Source organism: Chlamydomonas reinhardtii, chromosome 11 (assembly GCF_000002595.2).
Source record: "Chlamydomonas reinhardtii strain CC-503 cw92 mt+ chromosome 11, whole genome shotgun sequence".
In the NCBI taxonomy this organism is placed as follows: Eukaryota; Viridiplantae; Chlorophyta; class Chlorophyceae; order Chlamydomonadales; family Chlamydomonadaceae; genus Chlamydomonas; species Chlamydomonas reinhardtii.
In genome coordinates, this window is record NC_057014.1 from 2,742,350 (window position 1) to 2,760,901 (window position 18,552).

The 18,552-nt window shown below is 64.6% G+C and overlaps 2 protein-coding genes across 3 annotated transcripts in view; both read left to right on the plus strand.

Annotated features, from left to right (window-relative positions):
• Positions 1 to 185: 185 nt before the first annotated feature.
• On the plus strand, positions 186 to 16,257 carry CHLRE_11g477150v5 (uncharacterized protein). The gene is made up of 30 exons (XM_043067647.1): positions 186 to 404; positions 519 to 654; positions 883 to 1,205; positions 1,496 to 1,794; positions 2,100 to 3,386; positions 3,712 to 4,416; positions 4,635 to 4,712; positions 4,966 to 5,025; positions 5,380 to 5,448; positions 5,936 to 5,983; positions 6,423 to 6,608; positions 6,829 to 6,951; positions 7,240 to 7,356; positions 7,739 to 7,846; positions 8,221 to 8,325; positions 8,755 to 8,889; positions 9,355 to 9,459; positions 10,461 to 10,577; positions 10,891 to 10,995; positions 11,455 to 11,544; positions 11,834 to 11,950; positions 12,328 to 12,381; positions 12,799 to 12,891; positions 13,243 to 13,281; positions 13,577 to 13,702; positions 13,924 to 14,085; positions 14,317 to 14,392; positions 14,731 to 14,870; positions 15,129 to 15,251; positions 15,698 to 16,257. Exons 3-30 carry the CDS (start codon positions 974 to 976, stop codon positions 15,806 to 15,808), a joined length of 5,010 nt encoding a protein of 1,669 aa, XP_042919652.1. The 5' UTR covers positions 186 to 404; positions 519 to 654; positions 883 to 973; the 3' UTR covers positions 15,809 to 16,257.
• Positions 16,258 to 16,535: 278 nt separating this feature from the next.
• The window catches only part of CHLRE_11g477200v5 (uncharacterized protein), a 4,870-nt gene continuing 2,853 nt past the window's right edge, over positions 16,536 to 18,552 (plus strand). Inside the window, exons 1-5 of one of the 2 annotated variants that reach the window (XM_043067648.1) lie at positions 16,536 to 16,959; positions 17,122 to 17,221; positions 17,469 to 17,523; positions 17,924 to 18,034; positions 18,303 to 18,432. In XM_043067648.1, coding sequence (XP_042919653.1) covers positions 16,843 to 16,959; positions 17,122 to 17,221; positions 17,469 to 17,523; positions 17,924 to 18,034; positions 18,303 to 18,432 — 513 coding nt within the window. In that variant the 5' untranslated portion in view covers positions 16,536 to 16,842. The remainder of the gene's footprint in view (positions 16,960 to 17,121; positions 17,222 to 17,468; positions 17,524 to 17,923; positions 18,035 to 18,302; positions 18,433 to 18,552) is intronic. The other variant, XM_043067649.1, reaches the window with a different exon arrangement.

The following is an 18,552-nucleotide window of genomic DNA, read 5'->3' on the forward strand; positions in this document are numbered from 1 at the left end:
ATCCCCAAGGATTTGGTGGAGGCAGGGGTGGCGCTTCATGACCCGTCGGAGTCAGCGGAGACAGCTGGACGGCCACGGCGGCCGCGTGTCGATTGGGCCGAAACTCGAACGGCATTGTTCCTGAGTCTCCACGTAGCTTCACATATAATCAATACAATTCATTTGCAGCACTGATACGGCTGAATGCTGAGCGCCTGAAGAGCGCGTTGAAAACTTTAGCTCGACAGCGTTGACCGACCGCTTCATCGCGTTGAGCAGGCTTTATCTTGCTATAATGGATATAAATCAACTATCATAGGTGAATTTCACGGGGCCAGCATCCAGGCGAAAAATGGGGCCCGGCCAAGACAGCTTTCCACGAAGCCAACAGAACGGACTCAGCACACATGACCGAGTAAATCAAAGTGCGCCTGCTATATTCAAGAAGCTCTCAGGGCCAAGGCCTGCTCCCAAAAAGCTGCATCACAAAATTGACCGAGTTGCACCGGCCTGAAACTCCTTGCTGGTTGCTACTGCAGTCTTGCAAGGCCATATACCGTCTCAGTTTAGTCGGGCTGCATCGTCCAGCCGAGGGCGGCCAGGAGCGACGGGCGAGGCCTCGGGTTTGCCACTCGGCCCGCTGCTGGGGCCCTCGGGCCGCAGTCCAAAGCCCAGGTACGCTGCGGCTGTCGAGGCATCTGAAAAGGTCATAAACTCCAGCATGCGCGGGGAGAAGAGGTGTACCGGGTGCGCTGGTGAAGGTTTTGAAGCGCACTAGCGCTGCCGGCATCCGTATGCACTTGAGGAGTTGTGGCGGGCTGCTAGCACTCACTCCATGAGTAAGGCAAACGCACCTGGACGCACAACACTTAATACCTCTGTTACCTGTACACCTGCTGACAGGAGCGCCAGCGTAGGACGACGGCCGGAGCTTGCAGCGGAGCTAGCACACGTGCTGGCGGAGGTGCAAAACCAGGGCCGGGTTCTGCAGAGCATGAGCCCGCTCCTGGACAGGCACGCCAACGGAGGCGGTGGAGGGAGCGGCGCCGGAGGCAGCCGCACCGGCCGTGGCGGTGGCGGCGGCGGCGGCGGGGGCTCTGGAGCTGGGGCTGGAGCTGGAGGTGCAGGTGGCGGAGCCGCGGCGGCGGGAAGCAGCATCCTGGGCGGGATGGACAGCCTGTACGGCAAGCTGACCATTCTGGGGGAGAGGCTGACGCCCAAGAAAGGTGGGCGGATGGGCTATACGGGGTATGGGAGCCGCCGGCTGTGGTGGGTTGCGCCGGGCTGCGGGGCGTCAGGCCACTGCATGCGTGGCCCGCCGCCGGCGGCCCGGTGGAGTGTTAGTGTGTTAGGGAACTTGGCCCAGGAGTGGTCATGGTGGAGATGGTCGTGGTGCTGGTTCTGGTGGTCCAGAGTCCGGGGGCAAGAGCAGGAAAGCGTGCCATGCATGGTGCTAACACGGGCCCAGTCGCAGCCCACTGACATATGCTGCCGCACTGATTGCATCCTCGGCCAGGCTCGCCAACGGCCGGCGCCGGCGGGGATCGCGGCTACCTGCATCGGTCTCAGTCCCAGCAACAGCAACAGCAACATCAGCAGCACCATCAACAGCAGCAGCCACAAGGGGCGGGCCTTCCCAGGGATCTGTTCGGTGCGGTTCCCAACGGCGGCAGGCGCGCCAGCGCCGGCGCGGGCCTTGGGTCGTTCGACGGCGGCGCAGCTGGCGGCGGTGGAGCGCGGCTGGGTGCCGGCGTGGGGCTGGGCGCTGGCGGCTTCCGAGACCAGCTGGCGGCAGCGAATGCGGGGCTCCTGCAGGTGCGGCAAGGTGCCATGGATGCGTCTGGTTGCGTATCATGGAGTACGACAACTGGGGTTGTACGAGGTGTGCTCATTGGCTTGGGCAGTGTGGCGGGCATGGTGATGCACTGAGACGCTTGCCGTGCATGTATGCCAGCGCTGAGGTCCGCCCCAACATGTCGTCCTGCGTCTCTAGTTTCTTACTGGGGATGGCGAAAATGCCCCCCATCAATGTACCCCCCTCCCCCAACCCCTGTGTGCCTCCTTTTATACTGGGAATGACGAAAACGCCGCCCTCCTTCGGCTTCCCGGCTGCCCTGCAGGGCCTGGCGCTGCAGCAGGACACCGCGCAGGGCGGTCGCGACCAGCGCACCTACTCCTCCTCCTCCAACGCCCCATCCCTAGCAGGCGCCGCTGGGCTGCAGCTGCAGCCGCCCAGTGCCGCCGCGGGCGGCACCTCCGGCCGCGGCCTGCCGTCGCAGCAGCCCGGGCCCGGGCCCAACAGCGCCGGTGCTGGTGCTGGCGGCGGCATTCTCAGCGGCGGTTACCTCGGGATAGGCGGTGGCGCGGGGGGCAGCAACGTCGCCGGCGGCGGCGCGCCGCCCAGAAGCTCTGGCCTAGCCTACTCGGCCGCAGGGCTGCGCGCGTCCGCCGCCCCTGCTCACAACGGCTCCGGCGGCGGCGTCGGCGGCGCTGCTGGCAGCGGTGCCGGGTCGAGCGGTGGCGGCGGCGCCGCCGGCGGCGGCGGCGGCTCTGGAGCGGGTGCGGCGGCTAGTGCGGCCATGACGGCGCACATGATCCTGGCCAACCGCCGCATGACTCAGTCTGACATTGCCAGCGCGGACCGGCAGCTGCAGGACCTGCAATCCAAGATCCAAGGAACCACCTCGGGCGCACTCATGCTGCACCACCACGCGGGCGCAGGGGCGGGGGCGGGGGCGGGGGCGGGGGCGGGGTCCGGCGGCGGTGCGGGTGCGGGTGCGGGTGCAGGCATGGGGCCAGGCATCGGTTTCGGTGGCGGGGGCGCGCCGGCGCTTGCAGGGGAAGGCTCGTACGGCCGGCTTGGAGGCGGCGGCGGGGGCGCAGCGGCCGCGGGGCCTGGCGGCGTGCAGCAGTCCTCACGCACTGGCAGCGGCATGCTGCCCACCTTCCTTGCCAGCCTCGCGGAGGCCTTGCCGCCGCCGCAGACGCCCATTGGGCCCGGGCGGGGGACAGAGGCCGGAGCCGGCGGGAGCGGTGGCGGGGGTGGGGCCGGTGGGTATGCCGCGGCGGCGGCGTCGCCGGCACTGGGGCCGCAAGACGTCGCGGCGCGCGAGGCGGACCTGTGGCGCCGCATGAGCGCGCACCATCGCGCGCTGCAGCCCGCGCAACCGGCGCAACAACAACCGGCGCAACAGCAGCAGCAGCAGCAGCAGCAGCAGCCATACTCGGCTGCAGGGCAGCCGCTGACGGGTGGTGGCTCCCGCAGGCTTAGCGGCGCCGGCGCGGCGGCGGGGCCTGAGGCGGCGGCGGCGGCGGCCGGTGCGGTGCCGTCGCCGCTTCAGAACCTGGCAGTGGAGCTGGGGTTGCGGCTGGAACGGCTGGGGGACGCCAGCGACCACGTGACACGGGTGAGGGCGTACCGTGCCGGTATGATGGTGGGCGGGGTGGGGTTGGTTTAGAACCATTCCCAGTGGGTAGAAGGAGGTTGTTTTTCGCCGTTTCCGTTGAGCAGCAGCAAAGAGGGACGGTTCGGGGTGCGGCTTGGCCACGTGCTCCACGCACGTGCCTGTTGACGGGGCGTCAGGGCCACCGTGGTGGCTGTGAGTTGGCAGGGCAGGCGGGTCGGCACGGGTTGTGCTAGTGAGGATGTGGCAGCGAGTATGCCCCAGTTGACCTGCCCGTTAATTGTTCACGTAAACAATTCAACCTTTGGTCTCTGCTTTGCCTGCACAGGTTGCGTTGGCGGCTGAGTCATCTGGCGGCAGCGGCGTCGGCGCCGGCAATAATGTGGTTGGCGGCGGCGTAGGCGACGCAGGGGCATGGGGGGGCCTAGGCTACCCGACCTCCTCGGTAGCGGCTACCGGTGGCGCGGGCGCGGGCAGCTCACGATGGGCGGAGGGAGGCGGCGTGGGCTCGCACAGCGGCGCCGGGCGCAGCAGCGGCGGCGGCGGCGGTGGCGGTGCCGCCGCCGGCGCTCTCGGAGTGGGCTCCTCAGCGGCACGGCTGCTGACGCCAGCTCTGGCGGCGGCGTCGGGGGCAGGCCGCGATGGCCGCGGGAGCAGCGCCGGAGGAGGCGGTGCCAGTGGCGGCGGCGGCGGCGACGGGTTCGCTCCTGCGCTGCGGCAAGCGTGGGGTGAGGGCGGAGCCACTGCCTCTGCTTCCAGTGGCGCCGGCGCGTACGAGATGGACCGGAGTCGCGGCGGCAGCGGCGCTGGCAGCGGTGGCGGCGGTACCGGTGCTGCTGCTCCTCAGGCCGAGGAGGGCGTACACATGGCTTTGTTTCGGCAGCAACAAGAGCGCGAACGTGCGCGGCGGGACGAGGCGGCGGCGGCTGAGGCGGCGGCTCGGGGGGCGGCGGCGGCGCAGCATGCGGCGGGTGCGGAGGCGCGCTATGCCGCCCTGATGAACCAGTTCCTGTCGGTGAAGGAGCAACTGGAGGTGAGGGTAGAACCTGACAACGGAGGGAACAATGTGCAGGCCTACTGGGAAGGTCCGGACACTTACAGTGGAAGCCCCCAAAGCTAGTCGCCGCATACGGCCGGGCGTGTGCTTCAAGCTGGGGATCGCGTAGCTAGCGATGCGCCACCGCATGTGAATGATGTGATGCATGTACCGTACGCATGTGTGACGTGCCCGACGTCCCCGGCGGCTCACAGGCCGTGAAGTCGGAGCAGGACCGCGCGGTGCGGGAGGGCTGCGCGGGCTGCGCCCGCCTTCGCGAGCAGCAGGTGCAGGTGCGTGCCGTGTGGCTTTGCGGCATGTGGTGTGTGGCGTGTGGCGTGTGGCATGGCGAGCTTAGCCACTTCAGGCCAGTTCTCACACACACCTGCACAACAAGGCTCTGCTGTCCCGAGTCCTTTGGGTCCTTGTCTTGCCTTCATGGGCGAGTGGTGTTTAGCATCACCACCGGCGCACCACCACCCCGCAATCCCACCGGTTGGCTTGGGGGATGGGTTCCGGCATGAAGTACCCACCCACACGCCACAGGCGCACGACGCTGCAGCCAACGCCGCGGCCCAATTGCGAGAGGTGCAGACCCAGCTGCAGGTACTGGGGCAGGGGATGGGGGCGTGAGATGGGGGGGATTACATTCATGATTATTTAAGAAGTGAAGGCGTAGCCAGGTACAGTACCAGGGGGAGTGTTTTCACCAGTACCCATAATGAACCAGCCGTACGAAGGGGGAGGGCAAGCCGTCCATGCAAGTTGGGAGGGCAAGCTTGGGGGTTGGGAGAGGAACCCGAGGCACAGTGTGCGGGGTGAAGAGGAGGGTTGTGCTGCGCTGCACGGCCACCCACAGCGCTCCAGAGCCTACAGCGACCTGGCTTGCAAGCCGTTGCGCGTCCAGTCCTTCGTGCAGCCAAAAGAATCCCTGACATGCCCAACTGTGTGTTTGCGCAGGAGTCACGGGCCCGCGAGGACCTGGTGCAGCAGCAGCTGCGCAGCGCACACGAGTCGGCCTCGGAGCACGTGCGTGCGTGCGTGTGTTTGTGTGTGTATGTGCAAGTGTGTGCAAGTGTGTGTCTGTGTTGACTGCCTGCAGTAACAGTGGTGTAGGCGTCGCACAGTTAGGTGGTGCCTGTCGGTGGGCAAGCGCGCTGCGCGACCGCAAGCGCCACAGCATCGACATAGTCAGTTGCATGACACCGGAGCCAACGCAACAACTGCTGCGCTTCCTCACTGCGCCCATACATACACACACGCACACTCTCGGGCGGTTCCTTTCGTTTTTCACACTTACACGCACACGCACTCACACCCACACACACCCACACACACACCCACACACACCCACACACACCCACACACACCCACACACCCACACCCACACACATCCACACACACATACACACACACACACACACACACACACACACACACACACACACACACACACACACACACACACACACACACACACACACACACACACACACACACACACACGCGCCTACAGGCAACCGCCGGCGCCAGACTGCGTGGAGCCATGGAGAACGCGCTCACGGTGCGCAAGCCTCGCGCGCGCGCATGCCTGCGTCGCTGCGAAAGCACAAGAGGCTGTGTGTTGTTTGTTTGTGTGTGTGATGCTGTGCAGCAGCGCCACGCTAAAACACGGAGCTGTGGCCACGCAGCATGCAGTCGAGCACGTGCTACCAGTCCCAACCCAGCTCAGCCCAGCCTGCCGACGCAGCCCACCGCTCCACCCGCCTCTGGCCCCCCTGCACTGTGCTGCCCGCTCCTTCCCAACCCCCAACGAATCCTTGCCGACTGGGACCTGTTCGCCGGGCTCGGGCATTTCCACCCCTTCCCCCCTCCCCGTCAAGGATATTTGTAACAACGCGCCTGCTATACTACTGTTCCTGGCTACGCCTTCACTTCTTACATAATAATGAATGTAACCCCCTCCTCCTCCTCCTCCTCCTCCTCCTTCAACTCGTCTGTAGGAGCTCCTGACCATGGTAACGGCGGCGGCTGGAAGCTCAGGCGCCGGCACAGCACGGTCCGCACACGCCGGCACCAGCGGCGGCAGCGGCCTGGAGGGGCTGCTGGAGGCGCTGCGGGCAGAGGTGCGGCAGCAGGCGGAGGCGGCGCGGCGGCAGCGGGAATTGCTGGAGACGGCGCAGGACCAGGTGGGTGTGCGGCGTAGAAGAGTGGTTGGCAAAGCGCCGCCAAATGGGCTAGAGAGCGATAAGTTGTAGCAGCTGGGGGGCAGAATGATCTGCGATTCGAGAATTTCAGGTTTGCGAATTGTGCCGAAGCGTGTAGGGTTACCGCGCGTACGCGTGCACGCGGGCATTGATGTGTGGACTGTTCGGTCGTGTGTGGTGGGGTGCGGCGCGGCGCCCGCAGGTTATGGAGGAGCGGCAGGCGGCGGCGGAGGCACGCGCGGCGGCGGCGGCGCAGGTGGCGGCAGCGGCGGCGGCGGGCGGCGCGGAGCTGTCCTTCCTGCGAGAGCAGCTGGAGGCTACACAGGCGAGTGGGGGGGGGGCGGGCAACACGCAACATCGCATGCCGCCCCCGTTGGCAGACGGCATTCCATAGTTGTACTGTACTCATTCCGCCTTGCACGAACGGCCACCCCTTGTCCGGTGGTTGTCTAGTTACTGGGAATGCTGAAGGAACCTCCCCGCCATCTCGTCTCTATCTCGCCCCAATTTCGTCTCAAAGCATCGCGATTCCGCCGCCATCCCGCCTCATCCCGCCTCATCTCGTCCCCATCTCGCACCGCCATCCCGCCTCCGCCCCGCCTCCGCCCCGCAGGACGACCTGCGGCGTCAGCGCGAGCGGGCTGCGGGCCTGGAGCTGCGCTGCCGGCAGCTGGAGGAGGAGCGGGAGCGGGCGGAGCGGCAGCGCGAGGCGGCGGAGGCGGCGGTGCAGGTGCGGCGGCAGGGGAGGGAGGGGTAGGGAGGGGTAAGGAGGGGTAGGGAGGGAGGGAGGGAGGGAGTGTTGGGGAGGGAGGGAGGGAGGGCAAACGTCGCTTTTGCCGAGAGCTCGCTCAGCGTCCGCTGAACCGGCACGGCCCACGTCTCCTCCTGTGCCCCCGCTTCCCAGCATCCTTACATCCATCCTGTACCCACCCCACACCCCCATCGCCCTGGCACACACACACATACGGTACACATACACACGGACGCACTGTCCTGCGTGTTACCTTCCTCGGGCGCTTTCCTTCACCCAACACACACACACACACAGTCACACACACGCACACACGCACACACACACACACGCACACACACACGCACACGCACACACACAGGCGCAGCACGCGCAGCTGTCGGCGGCCGCGGTGCAGCAGGACGCACTGGTGGGGCGGCTGTACAGCGGCCAGCGCGCGCGGGAGGACGCAGAGGTGCTGCAGGCGCAGGTGCGTGTGTGTGTGTGTTTGTTTGCGCTGTGTGTGTGTGTGTGTTTGTTTGGGGGGGGGGGGGGGGGTTTCCGGGGGCGTGTGTGTGTGTGTGTGTTTGGGCTGTGTGCGTTTGGGCTCTGTGTGTCTGTGCTGTGTTTGCTGGCAGTGTGCGTTTTTGAGGGGGGGGTGCATAGTGGGGGTTGTGTGAAGCATCCCCAGTCAGAAACGTGGGAAGACGCGAGGGCGCGGCCTGTAACACGCTGGATACCTGTGTTATGCTCATTTTAACGGGCCTGCGTGTGTTGCTTCCTTGCGTTTCTTAACGCAAGTACACACACCCGCGCACGAATACACACACAAACACACTCTGTGTCTCTCTTTCTCCGCCACAGATCCGCAGCCTGCAGCAGCGGCTGGACGAGGCGCGTGCCGCCGCCGCCCGCACCGAGCCGCTGGAGCGGCAGCTGGCGGCGGCAAGGGAGGCCAAGGAGGAGGCGGTGAGTTAGGAGGGCGTTGTTTGTGTGGGGTTGGGGGTGGGGGTGGTGGGGGTGGAGGTGGTGGGGGTGGGGGTAGCGTGTGCAGAGGGAGTTTGGGGGCCAGGGCGTGGGGGGCAGGTGTGGATTGCGGCCTGGAAGCAGTCAAACACATTGCCTACTGCTGCATGGTCGTGCCGCATCTCTCCGTGCGCCCCACTGCTGCCACGTCGGCAACTTGAACTCATAGCACGGACACGGCCACGTCGGAACTCCTAGCATGGACACGGCGTTCCACCTCCTTATCTTAATGGTCACCGCCTCTCCGATGCCTGGGCTGCCCCCCCCCCCACACACACGCATTTGGGCGGGCTTTCGTTTCGTTTTTCAACACACACACACACACACACACATATTATATACACACGCACACGTCGCCTCCCTCCCTCCCAGGAGTCCCGCCTGGCCGCCGCCACCGCCTCCGCCTCCGGTCGCGAGGCGGCTCTGGAGGAGGCGCGGCGGCGGCTGCGCGAGCTGGAGGCCTCCACCACCAGTGCGGTGGCCAGCCGCCAGGTCACCATGGAGAAGGTGTGTGGGGGCGGGGGGTTGTAAGTTCCAGCCCAAACTAAACCAAACCATGCTACAATATGCGTAAGTTGCAATTGATAATATTTGGGGGCGCGAGGTGGGGGACGAGCGAGGAGGTTCGGGGTGGGAACACTGCTCCAGCCACCAACATTGCTCCTTCGCCAGCTCTGCCTCCTCTTCCTCCTCCGCCTGCTCTCCTCGTCATACTCTCCACGCCTGCTCTTCGTCCTTCTCCGCCTCCCCCTGCTCCTCCTGCTGCCCCGCTGACCCACCCCACGGCCCCGCAACCAAATTGGCACACCCGCACACACTCGCACATACATCCCCCCAATCATGATTGTGAGCCCCCCCCATCGTCGGTAACGCTGGATGTTCCGCAAGATGGTCTACCGTCTACCACTTCCTGAGCTAATCATGAATGTAACCCCCCCCCCAACCCACCACACACACACCTCCCCGCCGCAGCTGTCGGCCCAGTCCGGCGAGCACCGGGCGCTGGTAGAGGAGAACGCCAAAATGATGGACCACCTGGCTCGGCTCGTCAAGGAGAAGAAGGCGGCGGAGGGGCAGGTGGGGTTTACTACATTTGAGAAAGTATGTAAGAAGTGAAGGCGTAGCCAGGAACTGTGGTATAGCAGGTCGGGGAGGAGGGAATGAGGGAGAGGGTTTTGCGACCGAGCCCAATGAGCTGGGGGTGCGGGGAGTGTGGCGTGCACCAGTGTGTGTTAAAAAACGAAACGAAAGCCCGCCCAATGACGCGACGAAGTTACTTACCGATACCCACCATTTTACCGAGCGTCGCGTGACTGTCGTGACCCAGGTAGTCATACTTACCCGCGATAAGCCTGGAACCCCACGGGCGACCATTCGGCCTGACCCCGCGATGCACCTGTATGCGTCCATGCTCCGCACCCTAGGCGCGCTAAACAACGTTTACCCAGCACGCCTAATTCCCGGATTCCCGCCCGCTGGTCGTAGTCGAGCTCACCTATAGGCAAAGGTGGAAGCATGGGCATAGGGCGGCAGCGAGGAAGTGTCACGGGCATGTGAATGGCAACGGCGATAAGAGAGGCGGCGTGCAGCAGACAAGCTAGGTATCACGCGTCCCAAATCCCGCCCACTAAGTACAATAACACTATTGGAAGAGGGCGAGTTAGCGGTGGCACTGCGACTAAACGGGGTCGAGGCTGCATGGGGGACGTGGCGGGCGGCGGTTGCAGCGTGTCCAGACGCGTGTCAAGCTGGTGTGTGTGCGTGTGACGTGTGTGCGCCGTGGGCTGGCGGGAGCTGGCCTCCCGCTCCCCACTCCACGGCGGCACCGAGGCTAGGCACGCTCGCGGCCGCAGTGGCCGCGTCGGCTGTTCGTGACGAGCCCCCCATCCCCCACCCCCCAGAATCCAGTGTGTGTGTGTGCGTGTGTGTGTGCGCGTGTGTGTGTGTGTGTGTGTGTGTGTGTGTGTGTGTGTGTGTGTGTGTGTGTGTGTGTGTGTGTGTGTGTGTGTCTGGCCTCCCGAGCGTGTCGCAAGCCACGAACCTGACCCCCCGCCACCTCCCGCCACCACCACCCCCAGGTCCAGGACCTGTCGGGTCAGGTGCTGGCGGCGCAGCAGGAGGCGGCGGCGGCGCGCGCCGAGGCGGCGGCGGCGCGCGAGCAGGCAGCGGCGCTGCGGGACAGCAAACCCATCCACGTGAGTGTTCTCACTCTATTGCATTGGGTTCGATTTACTTTGGGCTGGTATCTACAACTCCCCCCCCCCCAACACAAACACACACACACACATTGCATGCTGCACGGCAGTCTGCTGTCACCCGTCGCAACTCACCGCCACACTTGTCACCCCGTTGGGCTTGGGCAACCTCTAATCCCTCCCTCGCCGTGAGATTGCCTTCCGGTCTCCATGAACACCTAACCCCCAACCCCAACCTTCTGGGTTGCCAATGGTTTGTTTCGTGATTGGAAAGAACTACCCCAACCCCAACCCCCCGGCCGCCCCAAACCAGGACGCCACGCTGGCTGCCCACGGCCTGCGCTCGGAGCTGGAGGAAGCCAAGGCGGCGCTGCACTCCACCCGCGCCTCCTACGAGGCGGCGCTGGAGTACAACGAGGTGGGCGTGGGCGCGTGCGTGTTTGCGTGCCTGTGCGCGTGTTTGCGTGCCTGGGCGGGTGGTTGGGTGCTTGATGTGTGCTCGCACTTGCTGGTGCACGGTACACACATGGTGCGTAACTCTGCATCGCATACACTGTCCTACGCGTAATTTTTTTTGGTGCTGTTTAACACATAACGCGACTGGAGCCGCGCCTTGCAAATCTTTCCCGTTCGCGTCATGCCCGCCTGGCGCCTGCCGCCCCCTGCCTGCCCCTGCCTGCCCTCGGGCGTCGACACTTCATACGTGTGATTTAATCACTCGGTCGTTCACATGAACGGCGACCCCTGCCGCCTCCCTACCCACCGCTCGTTTTCGTTGGTTTTGATTTAGTTTGGGCTGGTATTTACAACACCACACCTGCTGTCTACTTCGCTACACTTCTCTGTACCGATCCTTGCAACCCCGCCGGGCCTGCAGACGCTCATCCGCACGCTGCGCAAGACGGGCATGCCTGTGCCGCAGTCGGTGCACGTGGGAGAGGTCACGTCGCGCATCAGCATCCTGCAGGTGGGCCGCGTGGGCGCGTGCGTGTGTGTCCGTGTGTGTGTGTGTGTGTGTGTTTTGTGTTTTTTGTGTGTGTGTGCGTGTGTGTTGTGTGTGTGTGCGTGTTTGTGTGTGTGTGTGCGTGTGTGTGCTTTTATGTGCGTAAGTTAGGAATGCATGAAGGGAACGGGTCGACCCTGTGCATGCGAGTTAGCCGTGTGTGGGCGCAGCCCCTTCTCCTTGCTTTTCCAGAAGCACACACACACACACACACACACACACGCCCTCCACATTTCATGCCCTCCCTCCTCAGGACCAGCTGCGGCGCGAGAGCGAGCAGGTGGCCTCCAGTCGCGCCGAGGCGGGCGGGCTGCGGGAGGCGCTGGGCGACACGCGGGCCGAGCTGGAGCGGTGCAAGCGCGAGCTGCAGGTGAGGGGGGGGGGGGTTGTAGATACCAGCCCATACTAAACCAAACCCAATGCAATAGAGCGAGGGGGGGGGGAGGCGGGGGGGGGGGCGTTCGCGTAGAGTATGGAGGATAGGATTTTCAAGTATGAAGTGCCGACGGGGGTGGGTGGGCCTGTGGGGGGTTCGGCTTTGGAGGGGCGGCTGGGCGGCGCGCGGCTGGGTTTCCGGACGGGATGTGGGTCCCTGGGCCGGCGGGCCCCGCCGTCTGCTCCAGGGTCTGTGTCAGTGTCTTCATGAGTCCAGCTACTCTAGAACTCAAGGAGCAGTGCCTCCACACATCCCCTCGACATCTGCCTCGCGCCATCCCCACCCCCACCCCTCTCCCTCCCTCCCCGCAGTCCAACACCGACACCTACGCCCAACTGGAGCAGCAGCTCAGCTCCTCGCTGCAGGTGAGGGGCCGGGGGCGCTGCAGGTGAGGGGCCGGGGGTGCTGCAGGTGAGGGGCCGGGGGCGCTGCAGGTGAGGGGCCGCGAGCAGCAGGTGAGGGGCCGCGGGGCGCCGCAGACCGCGGCGCTGCAGGCCGCGAACCGACACCGTGGCAGGGGCCGGGGTCAGAGGGCCCCGGAAGGCGTTGCTTCAAACCCCCGTTTGGTTTAGTTTGGGCTGGTATTTGCAACCCCCCCCCCCCGTGGGCCCCGCTCTCCTCCTCGCTTCTTTGCATTGGGTTGGGTTGGGTTTGGGCTGGTATCCACACACACCCCAAAAGAGAACATGGGGGGTGGGAGGCACGCCATGCATCGGCTCTCATTCAAAGCGCGAAAGCCAACCCACAGCCACGTGCTCACAAAAACCGCAAATCGCGCGCAGGAGTGGCAGCAGACGGCGGCCCGCGACGCCGCCGCCATTAGCGAGCTCACGTCGGAGCGAGACAAGCTCAGGCTGGAGGTGCACTCGCTGCAGGTGGGGGCGTGTGTGTGTGTGTTGGTGTTGGTGTTGGTGTTGGTGTTGGTGTTGGTGTTGGTGTTGGTGTTGGTGGGTGGGGCGTGGGTGGGTGGGTGGGTGTGCGTCTGTGTGTGTGGGGGGGGGGGGCAGGCGTGGGTGTGGGCGACAGACAGGCACTAGGCCCCGGACCAGTAACCTGTACATGCGGACGTGGCACCGGCGCCCAGGGGCCAGGGTACTTGCGCATATGGCGCCTCTGTTGCTGTCTGTGTAGCTGCCTGACTGTGCGTGCCACTGTCCCGCGTGGCTGACCATGAATGCGTGTGAACACTGACTCGGGACTCGGGCTGTCCCTTGCCCAAACTGCAGATGGCCGGGACAACGGAGGTGGACGAGATGGCCCGCAAGGTGCGGAGCTCGCGGTCCGGTTGCCTTACACACACGCGCGCACGCACACGCACACGCACATACTTGCTGCTGCTGTCGACACCTTGCAACATAGCTCCGTAACAGCCCGCACTTGCTCGCAGCACACGTGGGCCCCTGACGCGCTGTTGCTCCCTCTGCTCCAACTGCCCTCCTGCTGCCCTCCTGCTGCCCTCCTGCTGCCCTCCTCAATGCTGCCCTCCTGTCCGCTGCTCCTCCTCTCTCCGGTGCTGCTGCTCCTCTCACTCTCCAGTGCTGCTCCTCCTCTCACTCTCAGGTGGCGCGGTTCGAGGTGAAGGCGGAGGCGCTCGGGTCGTCCAAGCGGGAGGCGGAGGAGCGGGCGCGCGGGGCGGCGGAGGAGCTGGGCCGCACACGCAAGGCGCTGGCAGACATCGAGATGCAGGTGTGTGCAGGGGGGGAGGAGGAGGAGGAGGAGGAGGAGGAGGAGGAGCTGTATGGATGGATGTTTGAGATGAAGCGCGGGGGTCGGCAGCTGCGACGTCGGGTCCTTTCAATATTCACCCAATCACATGATGCACGTCGCCTGCCTTGCTCCGTATTCGCTCCTCGCTCCTAACCCCCTTCAACATCGCTAAAACAAAGTTCCCCTCCCCACATACGCAGTTGGAGACGGCCAAAATGGCTGTGGAGGACGCGCGCACCGCCGCCGCCGACGCCGAGGCGGCGCGCAAGGCGGCGGAGGCCCGGGCGCTGGAGGCGGAGCGGGAGCGGTCCGAGCTGAGGGCCAAGCTGGAGGGCAGCGAGGAGGCGCTGGCCAGGATCAAAGTGGGTGGTGCAGGTTGTGTTTTTGTGTTTTGGAGGGCACAATGGAAGGAGATAAACACGTGCGGGCGGGCGCGTGTGTGGGTGTGGGTGTGCGTCAGGATATGTCGCGGGAACTTCGGGGCGTCCCAGGGAGAGCATTACGGTAGTCCAAGCATGAAAGCCAGCAGCCCCAACGGTACACGAATGAAACATCACCTGGGTCGCCACGCACGCTCTCCCTCTCTCTCTCAGGCTGAGCTGAAGGAGCTGCAGGACAAGTTCGACTTCCGCCAAAACGAGTACGACCAGTTGTATGTGTACTGCGAAGGTACGGCAGCAGGGGCGGCGGGACGGGAATGTGGGTATGGTGTAAGGCGCGTGCTGTACGGTACGGTAGCATGAACGTGTCTGCGCCCGTCGCCCCACGCCCGCCGCGTCGATCCCACCTTCCCAGGGCCGACGCGCGCGTCGCGACTCCACACGCACATGCTCGCCACGCGCCCTGGAACGGACTTTCCCCACTCCCCACACCTCCTCCTCGCTCTTTTGCATAGGGTTCGGTTTAGTTTGGGCTGGTACCTACAACCCCCGCCATGCACAACCCCGTCCCCTGACATGAGCCCCGCCTCTTTGCCCCCACTCCGCCGGGCTCGTACGCACACACAGAGGTGATTGCGGAGAAGGACTCTGCGGCGCAGCAGCTCGAGGGCGTCCGGGCGGCGCTGGCGGCGGCGGAGGAGTCTGTGCAGCAGCTGGGCGGCGAGGTGGACGAGCTGCGTGAGGCGCTGGCGGACAGGGAAGCCAAGGTGGGTGGCGTGTGGAGTTGTAAACACCAGCCCGAACTAACCAAAACCAACGAAAACGAGCGGAGCAAAAGAGGGGGGCGTGCGGATGGGCGTGGGACTGTGGGTGGGTGGGTGGCTGTGGGTGGGTGGGTGTGAACATTGGCATGGGGATTGGTAGGCGGCCCGCAGGCCGCAGCCTGGCCCCACCCTCTCACCATGACCCTCCCCTCTCACCCGGTCCCTCCGCCTCCTACCCCACATAATCACCCGACCAAACAGCTGGCCGTGAAGCCCAAGATGGCGGAGCTGCAGTACCGCGTCAACGACTTGACCAGTCAGTTGGAGGAGCTGGGCAGGAGGCTGGCGGCGGTGGAGGCGGAGAGGGACGACACAGCGCGCAAGGTAGGGCTTTGTTTTTTTTGGGGGGGGGAGGGTTGTGGGCCCGGGCGCAACGTGGCTTAAGGAATCGTTGCCGACCCAGGAATGCAGTGCGAGACGCGCGCCAGATATTTGGGGAGTTTGTATGGGTGTAGGGTTGTTTAGGGATGTTTGGGGTGGGGACTTTCGAGGTCACGGCGGCAGTAGGAAGCATGCCGTGTCACTGCAAGACCTTGGGAAGGTGCCAGCTAGGCGGATGCAGGTGGGAAGGGGTTACGGAAACAGCAGACGCCTGCCGCCACGAAAACCCGCCGGCACTGCGCGAGCCGCCATCCCGACATCACTCACTGACGTGCCCGCCCCGGGGCCCTGGTCCCAACCCGCCCACTCCTTGCTGGGGTGGTCCGCCGAAGCAAGTGCTTAAAAAACAACGCCGACCACTACTGCACCCCCACCACCACCCCACGCAGCTGCAAGAGGAGACGGAAGCACACTTCAACACCGACGGGCGTCGTGTGCGGCTGGGAGAGGAGGTGGAGCGGCTGCGAGGCATCCTGCGAATGTACTCCATTCCCTTCTAGCATGCATCACGGCGGCGGCTGCTCCTTGCCGTTAGGTGACTGGCTGCTGCTGGCTGCGGCAGATGCGGCCGCGCGAGGCAGAGGATGGGGCGATGGTTCCGAGTGCAGCCGCAGCGCCTCGGCGCACGCGAGGGAACCTGATGTGCGCGGCGCATGGCGGGTGCGGGGGTTGCGTGGTGTCCTGGTGCCTGGTTGCCGTCATGCGGTAGGGTGCGCGACGCCGGTGCGCATTTTGGCTGTGTGAGTGCCTGTGTTTGTGGTTTATGGGACAGGAGACTGGAGTGCTAGTGAGGGGAGGTAACGGCACGACAGATAAAATTGGACTGCCCTAACGCCAGCACATGTGAGACCGAGGCTGGACTGTTGAGCGTACTACGCACAGTGTGCGTGCAGAGCCATGCATAGAGCTCGGCGAGCTCGCAAGCATGATATTTATCCTAAAACGGAAGTTCCTCTGCCTAACGGTCCCTGGAACTCAGACGTTTGACCAAGCTTAGGCAGAAGAGCCGACGGCAACGGCCCCGCAGCTAGGCAGGTGTTGCACACATACGCTAATGAGAGGTAGCAGTGGCGTGCACATGGAACTTCAACGTAGGGGCGGCGGCACGCCGCGGACACAGACTTTAGTCTGTGTCGCAGATTGCCGCTGCGTGAAGCAGTGTGCGCCGAGGCAGCAACCGGACATTCATCGTGAACTCATAACTCGCCAAACTTTGCGAACGTTAGGCTAGCATCGGCCGGCATCAAAAGCGGGCAACGGGTGCACGAACGCGAAAAGTGGTTGGCAACGTTGTCAGAGGCGCAGCATGACGGGCCACGAGGCCCCTGCTGACGTTGATCCCGATTGCGGGCCCACGGTCAACGGTGGGCGCAACGTCACGCGCGTAGTATTTATACCGTTGGCACTTACCATGGGTGGACGTAACTCCAAACACAAGGACAGCACCAGTGCTGCCAAGAAGCCTGCCTCAAAGATTGAAACCCAGGTTGAAACCCTGACAACAGACGCACTTCAGGCAAAGGAACAAGCTCAAATGGCGACTAAGAAGCACACCGTTGCGGTGATTGGAGGCTCCGGCCTGCTGGGCAAGCACATCGTGAATGGCCTCCTCGAGAACGGCCACTACGATGTGACCGTTGTCTCGCGCAAGGTGCGTGTGGTAGCTTTCCTTTCGGAAAGCCTCTAGCACTCCCGGGCTGCAGCCTGTGTGCAGCAACGGTTCGACGCCAACCGCCAGCAAGCGTCCGAGGCGAGCCCTAAACTTCAGACTTTCCGGCCTAAACTTCATACTTTCCGGCCTTCTGTCCCCCAGGGTGGCGACGATTCCAAGCTTGCGCCCTTCGTGGCTAAGGGCGCCAAAATCGCGCATGTCGACTACAATGAGCAGGCTTCGCTGGTCGTCGCGCTCAAGGGTAAGCTGCCTGGCAAGCTCCTGGGGTCAATTCAAATCGCATCCAATAGCCTCACCATCCAACGACTTCACAATGCAAAACCTAGCACCCACTCCTTGCCGTCCCAGTCTTGGTCCCAGTTCCCCCTGAGCACCTTTTTCCAACCGCGCCGGCACGGCAACCTGCATGCACGATCGGACCACGGTGACGTCTCTAAGAGGTCCGCACGAGTCTAACTGACAATCCTCTCGTTCGACGATACCCTCAGGCCAGGAGATTGTTATCTCCACCGTCGGCGCCGCGGCGCTGTCGGAGCAGCCCAAGTGAGTGGCGAGGGCGAGGGGCCTCAGGAGCGAGGGGCGGTTCGAGGGGAGCCGGGTCCCCGCTGGCACAAACCCATGCCAGCCGTGCATGTTGCTCGTCCCCTGGTATCGGATGGGGCGGCTGCACGCGAGAGCTACTGCTGGCGGCGGCACGCCACCGCCCAGCTCAGCAAGCCAGCTCAGCAACCCCAGCCATGCGCCTCCTCAGTCCTCCTCGCAATCGGGCTGCTGTCCGCCGGCCGAATTCGCACGCACCCACTCACGCCATGCACAGCGCACGTGCATTGCAGCGTCCATGCTTCGCACCGAGCGACCTGCCATGCTTACCACCACCTGCCCCCCACCTGCGGCTGCCGCCTCATCCGCATGCTCCCATCCATCCCAACACATACGCACGCAGGTACATCGAGGCTGCCAAGGCCGCCGGCGTGCGCCGCTTCGTGCCCAGCGAGTTTGGCTTCGACAGCGGCGCCCCCGGAGTGCGCGAGTACTTCCCAGCCATGGGCTACAAGTGAGTTGCTGCCGCACGCACGCGGCTGCCGAAAAGTGGGAACTTTTGGATTTCGGAACATTGTGCAATAGCTGCTCACCGTAATCTGCAGCCATGGGTGGGGACCAAATGAAGCATTCCGTTGTGCGTGCATGGGTGCTTTGCTTCCGCGAGCGACCGTCCGCTACCATGCGGCGCACAATCAGCGCATGCATCACACGCCCACACCTCCCCGCCCCTGCCCTCACCCTCACCTCCGAACACTCTGCTGATTCACCGACAATGACAGGTATGCCACCCAGGACGCGCTGCGTGCCTCGGGCCTGGAGTACACCTTCGTGATCACCGGCTTTTTCCTGGAGACCCAGTTCACCAACCTCTTCTACTGGGACGTGCCGGGCGGCAAGGCCACTGTCAAGGTGGGTGGGTGCGGGGGAGGGAGGGAGGGAGGGAGGGAGGGAGGGAGGGAGGGAGGGAGGGAGGGAGGGAGGGAGGGAGGGAGGGAGGGAGGGAGGGAGGGAGGGAGGGAGGCAGGGAGG

Excerpts from the sequence above, each read along its gene's own strand:
- CHLRE_11g477150v5 (XM_043067647.1), top strand. The coding sequence starts at position 974 with ATGAGCCCGCTCCTGGACAGGCACGCCAACGGAGGCGGTGGAGGGAGC. Across the intron at positions 5,026-5,379 it reads AGGTGCAGACCCAGCTGCAG|GAGTCACGGGCCCGCGAGGA; the intron begins GTACTGGGGCAG and ends GTGTTTGCGCAG. Across the intron at positions 5,984-6,422 it reads CCATGGAGAACGCGCTCACG|GAGCTCCTGACCATGGTAAC; the intron begins GTGCGCAAGCCT and ends ACTCGTCTGTAG.